General features: G+C 47.9%; 2 protein-coding genes across 2 annotated transcripts in view; one reads left to right on the forward strand and one right to left on the reverse strand.

Annotated features, from left to right (window-relative positions):
• Positions 1 to 16,069, forward strand: part of LOC132571389 (zinc finger protein 850-like) — a gene marked incomplete at its 3' end in the record, with an annotated part of 552,489 nt that overhangs the window by 236,501 nt on the left and 299,919 nt on the right. The gene's annotated exons all lie outside the window — the stretch shown is intronic.
• LOC132570877 (oocyte zinc finger protein XlCOF6-like) overlaps positions 1 to 16,069 on the reverse strand; it is a 73,530-nt gene that overhangs the window by 1,111 nt on the left and 56,350 nt on the right. The window contains exons 4-5 of the mRNA XM_060237516.1: positions 6,162 to 6,246; positions 312 to 676 (exon numbers count right to left, since the gene is read on the reverse strand). Coding sequence (XP_060093499.1) covers positions 312 to 676; positions 6,162 to 6,246 — 450 coding nt within the window. The remainder of the gene's footprint in view (positions 1 to 311; positions 677 to 6,161; positions 6,247 to 16,069) is intronic.

Genomic DNA, 16,069 nt, shown 5'->3' on the forward strand with positions numbered 1-16,069 from the left:
GTGTGGGTTCGAAGATGCTGCTGAAGATGGTAACACCAACTGAATTTCTTTCCGCACTCTGAGCATTCGAAAGTTTTCTCCCCTGTGTGCATTCTTAGATGCTTTTGGAGAGTGTATTTCAGATTGAATATTTTTCCACACTCTGAGCATTCAAAAGGTTTCTCCCCTGTATGGGTTCTCTGATGCCTCTGAAGAGTGCCACACCGGCTGAATCTCTTTCCACACTCTGAGCATTGAAAAGTCTTCTTCCCTGTGTGGGTTCTTTGTTGCTTTTGTAGACTGGAATTCATCCTGAACTTCTTTCTACGCACTGAGAATTCAACATGTTTCTGTACTGTGTGTATTCTTTGGTGTACTAAAAGCTGTGTTCTGTATCTGAAGTACTTTCCACAATAACGGCATTTATATGCCTTCCTTTGACCGGAGAATGTCATTTCATTCTCTGAACAGATGAACAGTTTCATTCCTGAAAGAGTCCGTCGGTGACGGCCACAGACAGGGATTTCATGGAAGCTGCTTCCTTGGCGAGGAATGGTCTTAACCCCCCTTTTCAGTGTACGGTTTCCTTCCTGCCTCTGTGGTTCATCTCTGTTCTCGAAGTTTCCTTCAGTCTCTTCAATCTTGGCTTTTTCCAGTGAGAACCCGTGAAATTCCCCAACTGACCCCTCAACATCTCCTGCTGGAATAAAGAGGGAAGTTGAATCATAACTCATGCAAGGAGCCAAGGCACCTACCACAAACTCCTAATTCATGACTACGCATTTTTGACTCCTGAACTGTCTGTCTGCCTTTCCTGGACAACCTCCTATAGGGCTTTTTCTACATTCTGACCACCCCTGCCGCCCTCCCCAAAGAGCTCCCTAAATGTACTTGAAGGGAAAAGGTGGCAAAGATATTTTCCTTTTTGCTTCCCATCTGCCTTGCCATGAAGGTCCTTTGTTCTGCAGATTGGCCCTATTTTCCTTGTGCTCCCAATAAGGTAAGTAGACCCTCCAAAAGCCACATAAACACAACAGGATTTAAAGGGGGAGTGTATATTTTTAAAAGCTATCATACAGGTAGAATGCCAGCAGGGGGGTGGGGGCTTTCCATTGTTTTGCACTAAGTGTCACATGTATGACTATCTGCCCACAGGACAGAAGTCTTGGGTGTGTGCTCGATGCAAGGAGCTCCTGGTTCTCAGGGAATGAGTTCGTACCCTTGAGGCTGGGGTGACTGACCTGGAGAAGCAGAGACGGTCAGTTAGGCACTCAGAGAAGACTCTCAGGGACGTGTTAGATGAGCCCCACTCTGAACGTGGCAGCCCCATTGCTGCCAGGGAGCATGAGAGTCGAGAGGGAACAGGGCACTGTGTTGAGGACAAGAGGATGGTAGGTTCTACCACCCTGGTAGGTAGGTTCAGAGACCATCTGTTCCATAGCACAGTCATTGAGAGTGTCTAGAAACTGAATCTCTTTCTCTCGACGAGAACACATATTGACCCAATCAATTTGCGGGTAGTTAAAATCACCTATTACAACACAGTTTTTACGTTTAGCCAGTATCTTTAATCCTTCCATCATATTATAATCGTCCTCTATCTTTTGATTTGGTAGGCGATAACAAACTCCCATAGTTAAATTTCCTTTTTGGGCCTCTATTTCGACCCAAAGCATTTCTAGAAGGGAATCTAATTCTCGACCTCAGTCTTACTGGGCTGTATACCCTCTCTGACATACAGAGTCACCCCATCTCCAACCCTTCCCTCCCTATCCTTCCGATATAACTTATATCCAGGAATCACCGTGTCCCACTGATTCTCCTCATTCCACCAAGTTTCTGAAATTCCCACAATGTCTACGTTTTCTCCCAACACTAAATATTACAACTCTCCAATTTTACTTTGAACACTTCTAGTATTTGTATACAAATATCTATAATTTCCCAGGCAAGATAAGCCCGCAACCTTCCTCCTGCCGCCTCGAGACTTTGGCAGACAGTCTATACTGTTTGTCACCATCTCAGTGGACAACTCTGATCCATTACCCGGTAGAAAAGTAACGGTTAAGCCTTTATTTCTTTGAAATGAGTCCTCCCGAACCAGAGACATTTCATCTCCTGTCGGCTTTCCCCCAAGATTTAGTTTAAAAATTGCTCTGTCAGCAGCCTGGTTCCTTCTGGGGACAAGTGGAGACCGTCTTTTTTGTACAGCTCCCGCTTGTTCCAGAAAGCATCCCAGTGCCTAACAAACTTAAACCCTTTCAACCTACACCATCGTCTCATCCACACATTGAGACTTCTATTTTGTGCCTGTCTCTCCTGCCCTGCACGTGGAACAGGTAGCACTTCCGAGAAGCCCACCTTGGAGGTCCTGGCCTTAAGTTTCCCGCCTAGCAGCCTAATTTTTTCCTCCAGGACCTCACGACTGCATTTCCCCACATCGTTGGTGCCAACATGCACCACGACCACTGGCTCCTCCCCAGCACTGTCTATCAGCCTATCTACAACACGCGTAATGTCCGCTACCTTCGCACCAGGCAGGCAAGTCACCATACGGTCAGTACGAGGTTTCGCCACCCAGCTGTCTACTTGCCTAAGGATCAAATCACCAACTACCAAGACCCCCCCTCTCTCCCTGCCCAGGGATGGTTCCTTGGCGCTAAAGGATACCCGCTCACCAACTGAAGAAGAGGTCCCTTCTGAGGGTGCCTTCCCCTTGTCCTCAGCACGGTGCCCTGTTCCCTCTCGACCCTCACGCTCTCTGGCAGCAACGGGGCTGCCACATTCAGAGTGGGGCTCATTTAACACGTCCCCGAGAGTCTTCCCCAAGTGCCTAACTGACTGTCTCTGCTTCTCCAGGTCAGTCACCTCGGCCTCAAGGGTATGAACTCGTTCCCTGAGTACCAGGAGCTCCTTGCATCGAGCACACACCCAAGACTTCTGTCCTGTGGGCAGATAGTCATACATGTGACTCTCAGTGCAAAACACTGGAAAGCACCCACCCCCCTGCTGGCATTCTACCTTCATGATAGCTTTTTAAAATATACAGTCCTCCTTTAAATCCTGTTGTGTTTATGTGGCTATCCTTCTGGAGGTATACTTACCTTATTGGGAACACAAGGAAAATAGGGATCTGGGTTCCTGGTCCTTACAGAGCCCCCAGGCTAAGAGCCACAGGCCAAGAGCCCTTTAGCTCTCACCTCTGGCAAGGCTCGGCTTAATAATGCAAAGAGGGTGTGGAACACAGCCACTCCTAATCAATCAGCAACATTCACCTTCATCCCACTCAAACCGAACAGACAAGAGTTCCCCAGCAACCACAAACTCAGAAATTCTCAGCAACATCCCCAGCTGCTTAGCCAAACCTCACCCTTATATCACTTATTCTCTGCCTTCTCTCAGAGCTTTCTGACAGTGGCTAAATGTAAAAGCTGTGTCATAATACGTGATTTTAACTACCCGCATATTGATTGGGTCAATATGTGTTCTGGTCGAGAGAAAGAGACTGAGTTTCAAGACACTCTCAATGACTGTGTTACGGAGCAGATGGTCACAGAATCTACCAGGGGTGGGGTGATCCTGGATTTGGTCCTAATTAATGCCCAAGACCTGGTAAAAGTTGTAAAAGTGATTGCACCGCTTGGGAGCAGTGACCATAACGTTATTGATTTCACCATTTGTATAAATAGGGAGTTGCCCCAAAAGACCAGCACAACCACTTTTAACTTTAAAAGGGGTAAATTCTCTGAGATGAGGCATGTGAAGAGGAAACTGAAAGGAAAGGTAAAGAGAGTCAAAACCCTTGGGGAAGCTTGGAGGTTATTTAAAACTACAGTCCTAAAAGCTCAGATAAAATATATACCACAAGTTAGGGAAGGCACGAAGAGGTATAAGAGAAGGCCTGCATGGTTAACAAACAAAGTTATGGAAGCTGTAAAAGTTAAGAAAGATTCCTTTAAGCGGTGGAAAGCTAGTCCAAATGAGATTAATAAAAAACAACACAGCCTGTGGCAAAACAATTGCAAGACTGTGATGAGGCAGGCAAAAAGGGACTATGAGGAGCATATTGCAAAAAACATAAAGACCAACAATAAAAATGTACTTAGAAGTAGGAAACCAGCCAGGGAGGCAGTGGGGCCCTTGGATGACCAGGGGGTAAAAGGATTAATGAAGGAGTAAAGTGAAATGGTTGAGAAGCTGAATGCATTTTTTGCCTCCGTCTTCACTGTGGAAGATGAGAACTGTTTACCCACTCCAGAACCGCTAATTTTGGAAGGGGTGTTGAAAGACCTGAGTCAGATTGAGGTGACAAGAGAGGAGATCCTGCATCTGATAGACGAATTAAAAACTAATAAGTCACCAGGACCGGATGGCATACATCCAAGGGTTCTGAAAGAACTCAAAGGTGAATTTGTGGATCCCCTGACAAAAATATGTAATCTTTCATTGAAATCTGCCTCCGTTTCTGAGGACTGGAAGGTAGCAAATGTCACCCGCATCATTAAAAAGGGTTCCAATGGAGATTTGGGAAATTACAGGCCAGTCAGTCTGACTTCATTACCGGGAAAGTTGGTAGAAACCATTATCAAGGACAGAATGAGTAGGCACATTGATGAACACAAGTTATTGGGGAAGACTCAGCATGGGTTCTGTAAAGGAAGATCTTGCCTCACTAACCTGTTACAGTTCTTTGAGGGGGTGAACAAACATGTGGACAAAGGAGACCCAATAGATGTTGTTTACCTTGATTTCCAGAAAGCTTTTGATAAAGTTCCTCATCAAAGGCTCCTTAGTAAGCTTGAGAGTCATGGAGTAAAAGGACAGGTCCTCTTATGGATCAAAAACTGACTAATTAATAGGAAACAGAGAGTGAGTATAAATGGGCAATCTTCGCAGTGGAAGACGGTAAGCAGTGGGGTGCCGCAGGGTTCAGTACTGGGTCCCATGCTCCTTAACTTGTTCATAAATGATTTCGAGATGAGAGTAAGCAGTGAAGTGGCTAAGTTTGCAGATGACAGTGAATTGTTCTGGGTGGTAAGAACCAGAGGGAATTGTGAGGCACTCCAAAGGGATCTGTTGAGGCTGGGTGAGTGGGCGTCAACTTGGCAGATGAGGTTCAATGTGGCAAAGTGCAAAGTAATGCACATTGGGGCCAAAAATCTCAGGTACAAATACAAGTTGATGGGGCATGAACTGGCAGAGAGTGACCAAGAGAGAGATCTTGGAGTCGTTGTAGATAAGTCACTGAAAATGTCAAGAAAGTGTGCGATTGCAATAAAAAAGGCCAACGCCATGCTGGGAATTATTAGGAAGGGAACTGAAAACAAATCAGCATCATAATGCCCCTGTATAAATCGATGGTGCGGTCTCATTTGGAGTACTGTGTGCAGTTCTGGTCGCCACACCTCAAAAAGGATATTATAGCATTGGAGAAAGTCCAGAAAAAGGAAACTAGAATGATTAAAGGTTTGGAACACTTTCCCTATGAAGAAAGGTTAAAACGCTTGGGGCTCTTTAGCTTGGAGAAACGTCGACTGCGGGGTGACATGATAGAGGTTTACAAGATAATGCATGCGATGGAGAAAGTAGAGAAAGAAGTCCTTTTCTCCCTTTCTCACAATACAAGAACTCGTGGGCATTCAATTAAATTGCTGAGCAGTAGGGTTAGAACAGATAAAAGGAAGTACTTCTTCACCCAAAGGCTGATTAACATGTGGAATTCACTGCCAAAGGAGGTGGTGGCGGCTACAAGCATAGCCAGCTTCAAGACGGGATTGGATAAAAATATGGAGCAGAGGCCCATAAGTGGCTATTAGCTACTGCATATTATTGGAACTGTCTGGGGCAGTGATGCTCTGTATTCTTGGTGCTAAGGGGGGGGGGGGGGCAAAGTGGAAGGACATCTAGCCCCAGTTGTGAACCTCCTCCTACACCCACCCTGCCTCTCCTGCTGGCCACATTGACCACAGTGGCCCCTGGGCCAGCCCGGTGTGTCGGTGATCTCAGAGCCCACTCAGCTCCTGGAGTCCTCCAGAGGGGGGGAGTACAGGACCAAGCCTCACAAGGACCTATTGCTTTTCCATATCTTGATTCACACATCATCACAATGGCAGCAATTCGCACCTTTGAAAGATCCTTACCCAGAGAGGCCACATTCCCATAGTTCTCCAGCATGACTTCCCTGTAGAGACCTCTTTGGTCTGGATCCAGCAGGGCCCACTCAGCCTCGGTGAAAAACACAGCCACCTCCTCGAAGGAAAAAGGACCCTGAAAGAAAAAGCAGGTTTCCTCATCAGAGACTGTCCCAGTCAAGACTGTACTCTGGACAGGGGCATTCTGGGGTGGTGCAGGATGGAGAGCTTGCCAGGGGGGTAAAGGGAGCGGCCTTCAGAGCCCCTCTCGCTCAGACACATGAGCAGCAACTGCAGGAGCAAAAGGCCCCCTGAGGAAGAGGGGGGAACTCAGGCGGTCCCCTGCTCATCTCCCCTACCTGGACTGCTGGGGCAGCAGCCGTTTCCACTCCTTCACAAAGACGATGGCTCAACATCATCTCTTCACTGCCTGTGAGGGAGAGAATGTTGGAATAAAGGATGTTAGCAGAGACTTCATATTTTCTTTGCTTGTTCGAATCCTGCTTCATGCACCCCTTGTGCCCAAGGCTGTGAAACCTTGCCCTGGGTATACTTTAAAAAATGTGTAACAATTTTGTGTAAACTTGAGGGAGAGGTAAGGAGAAGCCTCAGGGAGGGGTGGGGTATGATCACTGCCAACACATTTCCAGTTTGGTGTAGTGGTTAAGTGTGCAGACCCTTATCTGGGAGAACCGGGTTGGATTCCCCACTCCTCCACTTGCAGTTGCTGGAATGGTCTTGGGTCAGCCATAGCTCTTGCAGAGTTATCCTTGAAAGGGCAGCTGCTGTCAGAGCTCTCTCAGCCCCACCCACCTCACAGGGTGTTTGTTGTAGGGGGGTAAGGTAAAGGAGATTGTAAGCCGCTCTGAGACTCAGACTGAAGGGTGGGGTATAAATCCAATATCTTTTTCTTCTCTTTTCTTCTTCAACACTTGAGGCTTATCCTGTGAACTCTAGAGCTCAAAACTGTGACAGTATCTTGGCTCGATCAGACCAAAGGCCCAGGAACGCCATTCTCTGGGTGTCTGGGCCCTCCAATGTGCCTTTGTGTTTAGGCTTCCGGGTGAAGCGGGGGGGGGGGGGGTGCAGTTGGGAGAAATGAGGTCAAAGATACGTCACAACCACATCTGTTCAAAACCCCAAAAATTATCTTAGCACATCTGAAATCTAGAGGGCAATATGTAGGGGTTTCTCAAGTGTCTGCTGACCCTCTGATGTCATGTCTGAATGTTCAACAGGGTGAGACGTCACATCTACCCCTTGCCCTGCACCCAAAGCTCCCAGGGGCGAGAGGTCAACTTTTCTTTTTTAAGCTGCCTTAAATCCCTCTAATGGAAGGTACGTTATATGGGAATATTTCAGTTAACCTGAGGAACTCACTGCTTCAGGAAGAGGCGGTGGCTACAAGCAGACAGCTTCAAGAGGGGACTGGATAAACATATGAAGCAGAGGTCCATGAGTCCCCTTCAGTTACTAGGTCCAAATGGAACCTTGTGTGTCATGCAAAAGTATTTCCTTTTTCTCCTGTCCTGAACCTTTGTCATGATCTGAGGCCTAGAGGACAGGGGGAAGCCTGCCTAGGAGTTGCTAGTGGGCCCTACGTCTCCCAGAATCCCTCCTCTCTCTGATTGGGTGGCAGAATTTTGGAGGAAAAACTAGCCCAGAGGCAGTGTGCCCTTGAAGCTGAGTTAGTGTGAGCTGGCTCACAGTTTTTTAGCCTCTTGCTCACACATTTTTGTCTTAGCTCAGGAAAAATGGCTCCAGAGTACACTAATTATACAGTAACTCACAATTTTAATGCCAGAAGATCACAGAGTAGAATTTTTGCTCAGAAGACTCCACAGCTGAGTGTGAACAAAACCCCCTAATTTTGCGTATATATGGACATCGTGATCACCAGCTTGGTTGCCAGGATGCCTGGAGTTGCACCTCACACACATCTACACCAAAGCAAAAGACTTTGACCAAGCCGTTTCCTTATAGGCCCAGGTGTATGTTGTGGGTTTCATCTTTACTGCAGCCCTTCTCCTAATGGGTCCTAGCATGGGCAAGACAACCTCCCAGCCTCGCCGTGTGCGCAAGTCCCTGGTTCTCGCAGTGAAAGAGGTCGCACCACCATGAGCTGTCCAGTCAAGCTGTCTTTCTTCACTCTGTTAATGGAAGTCATTGCTAAGACTAACATCACCACTTTTTCCCATTCACTGCTGCGCTAAAAGTCTTTACCACCCACCGATTGCTTGAGCACTAGAAATAAACTGTTGCTGTTGTTAGGTTGCCTGAGTCCTCGCGTCTCCGTCGTCCCAGAAAGACGCTGACCAGAGCGGTGGCAGCCTGTAGAAGGCCCTTCCTGGTCCCCTGCTGAGTCACAACCTTCTATCGGACAACTTCACAATGGGCCCAGATCTGGCACAAGGCACCCTTACCGTGTGAGAGGGCCTCTTGGGCACGCTCCTGGGCCTGCACCTTCTGCTCTTCCTCCAAGGGAGACCCTTCCTCCTCAGACACCTCCGCTTCCATCTTCACAGATGGTTCCCACATCTGGAACAGCAGGAAGAGAGACAGGGAAGAGCAGGGAGCCTAAAGACCAAGGAAGCAAAACATGCTCCATTCCCCATCCCTGCATCCATCAACAGAGCTGCAAGAATCAGGGATCTGGTTTTCTATCAACCCTGGTGAAGTGCCCGGAGGGATGCGTATAAGGTGAAAGGTCACAACTTGAAAGGATGGTATGAAGCTCCCTCACCTGTTCTGCCTGCCTCTTCTCCTCTGCCTGGCTCAGGAGGAAACCTTCGGCCAGGGCCACCGCCTGGGAACTGGTCTCCGGACCACATCCTCTGACCCAGCCCTGCATTTCCTGGGGCAGGAGAGTCAGGAACTGCTCCAGGATCACCAGGTCCACGATCTGCTTCTTGGTGTGCCTCTCCGGCTCCAGCCACTGGCTGCAAAGTCCATGGAGCTGGCTGCAAACCTCTCGGGGCCCATCACACTCATGGTAGCTGAATTGCCGGAAACGCTGGCGATATTCCTCTGAGATTGCCGTGACCTGTTTACAGACTACCGGCTCAGGGCTTTCCCAGAATTCAGCACCACTTCCAGGTTGGATGGGATGGGGGCCTTTGCTTTCTCTCTTTCCCGTTCCAGGTCCTTCTGGGTCCTGCTCTTCCATCTCCTTTCCCTTCTCTTGGGTTACTTCCAGCTGTGGAAAAAATGCTTTTATTCACTTGGCTATGAAGAGGGAGAGAGGAATATATCAAAAATGCAGAAAGGAACCTAAAAAAGATGGAGCTACATCACTGATCCTTGTCAAGACACACCCAGGACTGCCCTCCTGGATCAGAAGGAAAGTCCTTTTCGTGGTTTGCAAATCAGGATTCATGTCATTAAGTATCATAGACATCTCCTAGGGAGGCCCAAAGTCTCCGGGTCCTGATGGCAAACACCCAAGACTTTCTAAAGGATGTGAGATAGCGATGTGTTTCCAGTGCCCTTTGTCCCTCCTGGCCTTCTGGATGTGGGGAGCTGATATCTGGGCGCATGGCTCTCTGCCTGTCCTAGGAGGGGGGGCAACAGCCTTGTGCTATGACTCATGGGCATTGGTGGCGTTTCTGAACTAGGATCTCTGAACCTGAGCAACTGATTTTCTTTAATTCCCTCTCCTCTGCTGAGGGGCCTTGAATACCCAGTAGCAGCCCTGCCCCAAAACTGGCATTGTGTCAGGGTCCTACAATGGGGCTATGGTTGATTCTCATTCAGGCAGGAGTTAGAGAGCCAGTTTGGTGTAGTGGTTAAATGTACGGACTCTTATCTGGGAGAACCGGGTTGGATTGCCCACTCCTCCACTTACAGCTGCTGCAATGGCCTTGGGTCACTCATAGCTCTGGAAGGAGTTGTTCTTGAAAGGGCAGCTGCTGTGAGAGCCCTCTCAGCCCCACCCACCTCACAGGGTGTCTGTTGTGGGGGAGGAAGGGAAAGGAGATTGTGAGCCACTCTGAGACTCTTCGGAGTGGAGGGCGGGATATAAATCCAATATCTTCTTCTTCTTCTTCTCTCAGCCCCACCCACCTCACAGGGTGTCTGTTGTGGGGGGAGAAGATACAGAAGATTGTAAGCCACTCTGAGTCTCTGATTCAGAGAAAAGGGTGGGGTATAAATCTGTAGTCTTCTACCCCCCACACGCAATGATCTTTTTCACTTACAGACCAAATTAAGGTTTCTCACCTCTCCCCCCACCCCCTGGACTAAAATTACAAGCAACAGAACTCCAATTTCATGCTTCAGTTTTCTCCCTTGCACTTAAAGACACCGTATTCCCCTCACCCCCCCAATTACATAGCAGAGCAAAACTGATGCCTAATGGAGTTGCCAGCCTCCAGGTGGGCAGTGAAAGGAACAAGTACTGTGATGTGCTGGCTAACAATGTAGGCTCATTTCGTCAATGGCCGTTTAAAAGAACAGCTTGCTTCTGATAAAAAAATATTGTAGAGAGCTGTAGGCCAGCAAGCTCCAGAAGGCTTGGGCATCTGCTTAAAAGAATAAGTTTGGACCGGCTTAAGCTTCTAATATACTGTAAATATATGCACTTAAGTGTCATTGAGTGGTAAGGTTTTTTTCCAATATAAAATCTTAAGAATGATCTATTTCCATTCAGCTTTGTGGTATGCCTTGTTATTATTTTGGTTTATTCCAAGATGAGAGAACTTGAGGTAGAAGATATTGCAGAAGAGCATTTACATTGGGTTGTTAGAAGAGGCTGGTAACCCTGGAAGGATTTTAGGAAGGATTACTCCTGAGGAAGTCCACTGATGAAAGAAGCCTCCATCCGGGTGCTCATAGGGCTTTTCTTGTAATATTGGAATGTGAGAATAGACCTCTGTTATAATATGAAGTAAAAAAAGATAACTTACAAAGGTTTGAAAATGGTTTTACTAAACATTGTTAGCCAGCACATCACAGTATTTGTCTCTTTCACTGCCTGTCTTATCAACTGTGATCCCTTTTTCTTGATTATATTGATTAGCGTCCAGGGGGTGCCTGGAGATCTCCCAGGATTATAACTGATCATCATCAGAATTGATTTTGGGCTGTGTCAACAAAAGTATAGTCTCCAGATCACGTGATAAATGTAAAGTTCTGCATTTAGGTAGGAAAAACCAAATGCATCATTATAGGATGGGGGAGACTTGTCTTGGCAGTAGTATGTGTGAAAAGGATCTAGGGGTCTTTGTGGACCATTCACGGAACATAAGTCAGCAGTGTGGTGCTGTAGCTAAAAAGGCAAATGCAATTTTGGGCTATATCCACAGGAGTGTAGTGTACACTCAGATCACGTGAAGTGATGGAATCACTTTGCTCTGCTCTGGTAAGACCTCACCTGGAGTATTGTGTTCAGTTTTGGACACCACAGTTTAAGAAGGCTGAAGGAGCTGGGAATATTCAGCCTGGAGAGAGGACTGTGAGGTGATATGATCTGGCAACAATCCTGATTCTGTGAATTAGGGAGACCGTGAGAAGGAGGGCAGGAAGGGCTGCATCAGTGCCTAGTTCTTGTGGCCCCTTCTTACACACCCAGGGAAATGCTGAGGGGCACTTTGGGGTCAGTCAGAAATTTTTCTCTAGGCCAGTTTGGCAAGGGGTCCTGGTTTTTCTGGGGGGTTTTGGCCATCTTCTGGGCCTGGAGCAGGGGTCAGTGAGTGTGTGTTGGGGGGTGGGGGTGGGGGAGGCAGTTGTGACTTTCCTGCATTGTGCAGGGGGTTGGACTAGATGACCCTGGAGGTCCCTTCCAGCTCTATGATCCTGAGGACGGAGATCAGGTCAGCCCCCCCCCCCCCAAACATGCCTGTGGGGGCTCTATGGCATTAGACTCCACTGAGCTCCCCCCAATTGCCTGGGGATTTCCCACTGCAGACTTCACAACCTGAGAGCAGCAGCTGTTTTGTGCAGAAGTGAAATGACCAGCGATTGGACGCCAGATGCATTTGCTGAATTCAGTCTTGCACTTTAAAGACACTGAGTATTCCCGCTCCCCCCACCCCCCAAGAAATCTCATGCCCAGAGCACAAGTGATGCTAACAGCCGCTCCCCTCTCTTCCTGCAAGATCTAACCCCTGATTCTCCCCTCCCCTCCCCATATCCTGCAGGACTTACTTGCAAGGAGACCTTCCCTGGGTCCGGCTGCTGCAAGGAGCCTTTTCCCTGCTTCTCTGCGGACCCGAAGCTCTTCCACTCTTGTGCAATTCAGGAATTTCTCCCCCCACCCCCCCAGCCGCAGAGCCTTCCCTCCTCCCCCCCCCCTGCTCGGCCTCTCTTGCAAAAGCGGCTCTGTGCCTTTAACCCTTGCAGGGCTGGAGCAAAGCCGCAGACACGCGCACCTTGCAGATCTCCCTTGCAGGGCTGGACACAGAGGAAGACTCCGGGTTCCTGCTCCAGACCCAGCCGGGTTGGTCGGGCTGCAGCCAGCGATGCCCTCTGCGGCTCAGTGGGACGACTCAGGAGTAGGAGGAAGCGTCAGATCCATCACTTTCTCCCCCCCCCCTCCAGTGGCGGGCTGGGTCTAAAAATCTTGGTTGCCAGGAGACAAAGGGGGCCCAGTCACAATTTTAAGGCTTTCTTTTAATTTTTATAAGAAACAAAATTTTCCAAAATATAGAAGTGGAAAGAAGGTACAATTAAATCTTTTGTGAAGTAAGTGTGTATATATATATATTTAGTAATTACAGTGTGCACATACTGTACATGTTATTGGCAGCAAACTGTCGATATGAGATGTGAATCCAGATTGCCTTTTCTCCAGGGGAGCTGATCTCTGCCAGCTGGAGATCAGGTGTAAAAGCGGGAGATCCCCAGGCCCCACCTGGAGGCTGGCAACCCTACATACAACGTCAATTTTAGTTGCATTGCAGTTATAATACTGGAACGTCTATTATATTTTCAAGCTACTAAAAGGTCGTTAAAATGCTTAACGTGCTGCCTATAGTTTGAGGGGGCCCACTTCATCAGGGGCCCACTTGCCATCGGGCAAGCAGACACCCCGGCCAGCCCCCCACTGCTCCCCCCACAGAGAGGATGTACTAAAACTGGGAACAGGGATTGCCAATAGACTATACATGATTGCCAATAGAGAATGCACGCTTGCCCATAGGGAGTAATGGAATTTAGGCTTCCCCTAAGGACAGTGATTGCCCACACAGTCTACACATGCTTGCCAACAGAGAATACATGATTGCCCACAGAGAGTAATGGAGACCATGGTTTCCCATGGAGAATTAGGTTGATCCTACGGACAGTGATTGCCTGTACAGACAACACACAAGGCTGGGAATGAATCTGTAGGCCTCTCTGTAGCCTGAACCAAAGATGTTGTCACACACAGCAAAAGCAAGGAAATAGTATTCTTGACAGACGCCCACCTAAACTTCAGGTGGACGTGGATTTCATTCTACATGTGATGGTGGTAGCAGCAGAGGAATTAGCACACGGCATCCCTCAAGCTCAGGGGGGAGAGACTAAATTGAACAACTCACTTTGTCAGACCGTGTCTGTTATAAAGTATAATGTTTTATTGTTTTGTTTTATGTTGCAAGCTGCCCAGAGCCTACTGCTGGGATAGGGTGGGCGCGGGGCTATTTTTGTAGCAGGAACTCCTTTGCATATTAGGCCACAACCTCTTGATGTAGCCAATCCCCCAAGAGCTTACAGTAGGCCCTGTAAGAAGAGCCCTGTAAGCTCTTGGAGGACTGGCTACATCAGGGGTGTGTGGCCTAATATGCAAAGGAGTTCCTGCTACAAAAAAAGCCCTGGGGTGAGGTATAAAATCAGTCAGTCAATACATACATAAAGCCAGGTAACATAGGTATAAGCTTTATAAAGGACACAGGCAAACCAATTAGAAGAAGGAATTGGATTTATATCTTGCCCTCCACTCCAAATTTCAGACTCAGAGCAGCTCACAAATCTCTTTTACCTTCCTCCCCCACAATAGACACCCTGTGAGGTGGGTAGGGCTGAGAGGGCTCTCACAGCAGCTGCTCTTTCAAGGACAGCTGTGTGAGAGCTATGGCTGACCCAAAGCCATTCCAGCAGCTGCAACTGGAGGAGTGGGGAATCAAACCCGGTTCTCCTAGATAAGAGTGCATACACTTAACCACTACACCAAACTTAGCAATATTCAATTTTACTGAAAAGACACGCATACTTGTACAGTATTTTATTTACAAGTCTTTGACAAATGGCACCTCGTACTCTGAATTATTGCATCAGACTCTGGAGTCAAGATCTGTGCTGCAGCAATCCTGAGTATTGTGTTCAGGCGTGGATATAGTTTTGATTCACTGACCTTTATCACAGAAAAGAGCTTTTCACCGATGTACCCTGTCCCAAAAAGGCAGAATATTAGAAGCAAGAGACTCAAGTTAGAGGTAATTTGAACCCCAGAACTGGAAAAATGGGTCATCCTCTTATTCTACAGAGCGATGGCCCTTCCTTAGCGGAGGTTTCCCCCTTTTCCGATTGGTAAAAGAAACACTTCACTGTGGACTAGCAGGTGCTTGGAGGAGGGAAGGGTGATGTCCCTTTAAGAAAGGCTTTCTAGAATGTTCCTTACTTCTTCAGATGATAGATGATAGATGAATTTATTGTCATTGTTCTCAACAAAAAGAGAGCAACGAAATGAGGTGCTCTTCCACAAACATACCAACACATCAAACACACATATTCATAAACCATTTAAATACATCTAAAACCATTAAACCATTTAAACCATTAAAACCATTTAAATTATTTAAATACATCTAAAACGGATAAACATTCATAAAACCATTAAAACCATTTAAACCATTAAATAAATTGCCCGTTTCTAAACTAGCGCAGCTATTTTTGCAGACTGAAGTAGACAGACACCCACGCCCTCTCAGTCTGCTCAATGAATCCTAGAATCCCGGAGTTGGAAGGGGCCAAGGAGGCCATCTAGTCCACCCCCCACTCAACACAGGGTCTGCCTAGAGTGTGTGTGGGGGGGCAAACTGTGGCTCCCAAGCCTTTCCTCCCCCCACATGCTTTGAATGCAGAGGTTTTTGGTTCCCCCTCCCCTTATATTAATTGTGCAGGCCAAATGCACACTGGGTGCTCCAACCCGGAGGGTGACTGGGAGTTCTTTCATGGGGGGGGGGTGGAGGGAGGAGAGGGTCCAACAGCCTGCATTTGGGGGGAGGGGAGCTTTTAAATTGGTAGACCTGGCCTCCTGTTTCCCATTCAACTCAAATACAAACTTCCTCACACACAATCGCCAACGACCTCCTTTCACCTCTTCTCGCACAATCTCTCCCAGGTTCAGCTCAAAACACCCATGCCGCTTCACTCACCAGGCCTGTTCCAAGCTACACCAGAGGCCACTGAGCAGACACGCAGCTCACACTGCCCTTTGGCCCACTCCCTGCTCCCTTCTCAAGAGTCACCAGCGTCATTAGGAGCCCCCCCCCCCCATTTTCCCCTGGAGCAAAAGTGCTTCGCTGCCTGCTTATTGCCTGCACTTGTGTGCGCTTGCTAATTCCTTGCAATGCTTCTTGGTAGGCTGATGCGTCCTTCTAGACAGCAAACCTGCATTCTTCTTCTTCTTTACGTCATTTGTATTTCTGCATCTCATGGGACAGGTCACAAGAAGAGATCAGAGAGAGACACATCATTTCCAAAACTTTCGGAAGGTAACTTAGAGTTCCACCCTTTGTGCGGGATGTCATCTCATGTCCTGGGATGTCACTTCCAGCTCAAAGTCAGCTGGTGGCACTTCCTGAGCTCCACCCCTTCCCATGATGTCACATGGTGCACCAAAACCCCACCCCCTCCTGTCATGTCACTCAGACCACTCCCACAGACCTGCCTCTTCTGCATCTGACATTTAGTCTCTGCGGCTCATTCCCAAAATTCATCAGAGACCTCATTGCTTTTGCTAAACTAAACACAGTGCT

This window comes from Heteronotia binoei, chromosome 5 (assembly GCF_032191835.1).
Source record: "Heteronotia binoei isolate CCM8104 ecotype False Entrance Well chromosome 5, APGP_CSIRO_Hbin_v1, whole genome shotgun sequence".
NCBI classification, from domain to species: domain Eukaryota; kingdom Metazoa; phylum Chordata; class Lepidosauria; order Squamata; family Gekkonidae; genus Heteronotia; species Heteronotia binoei.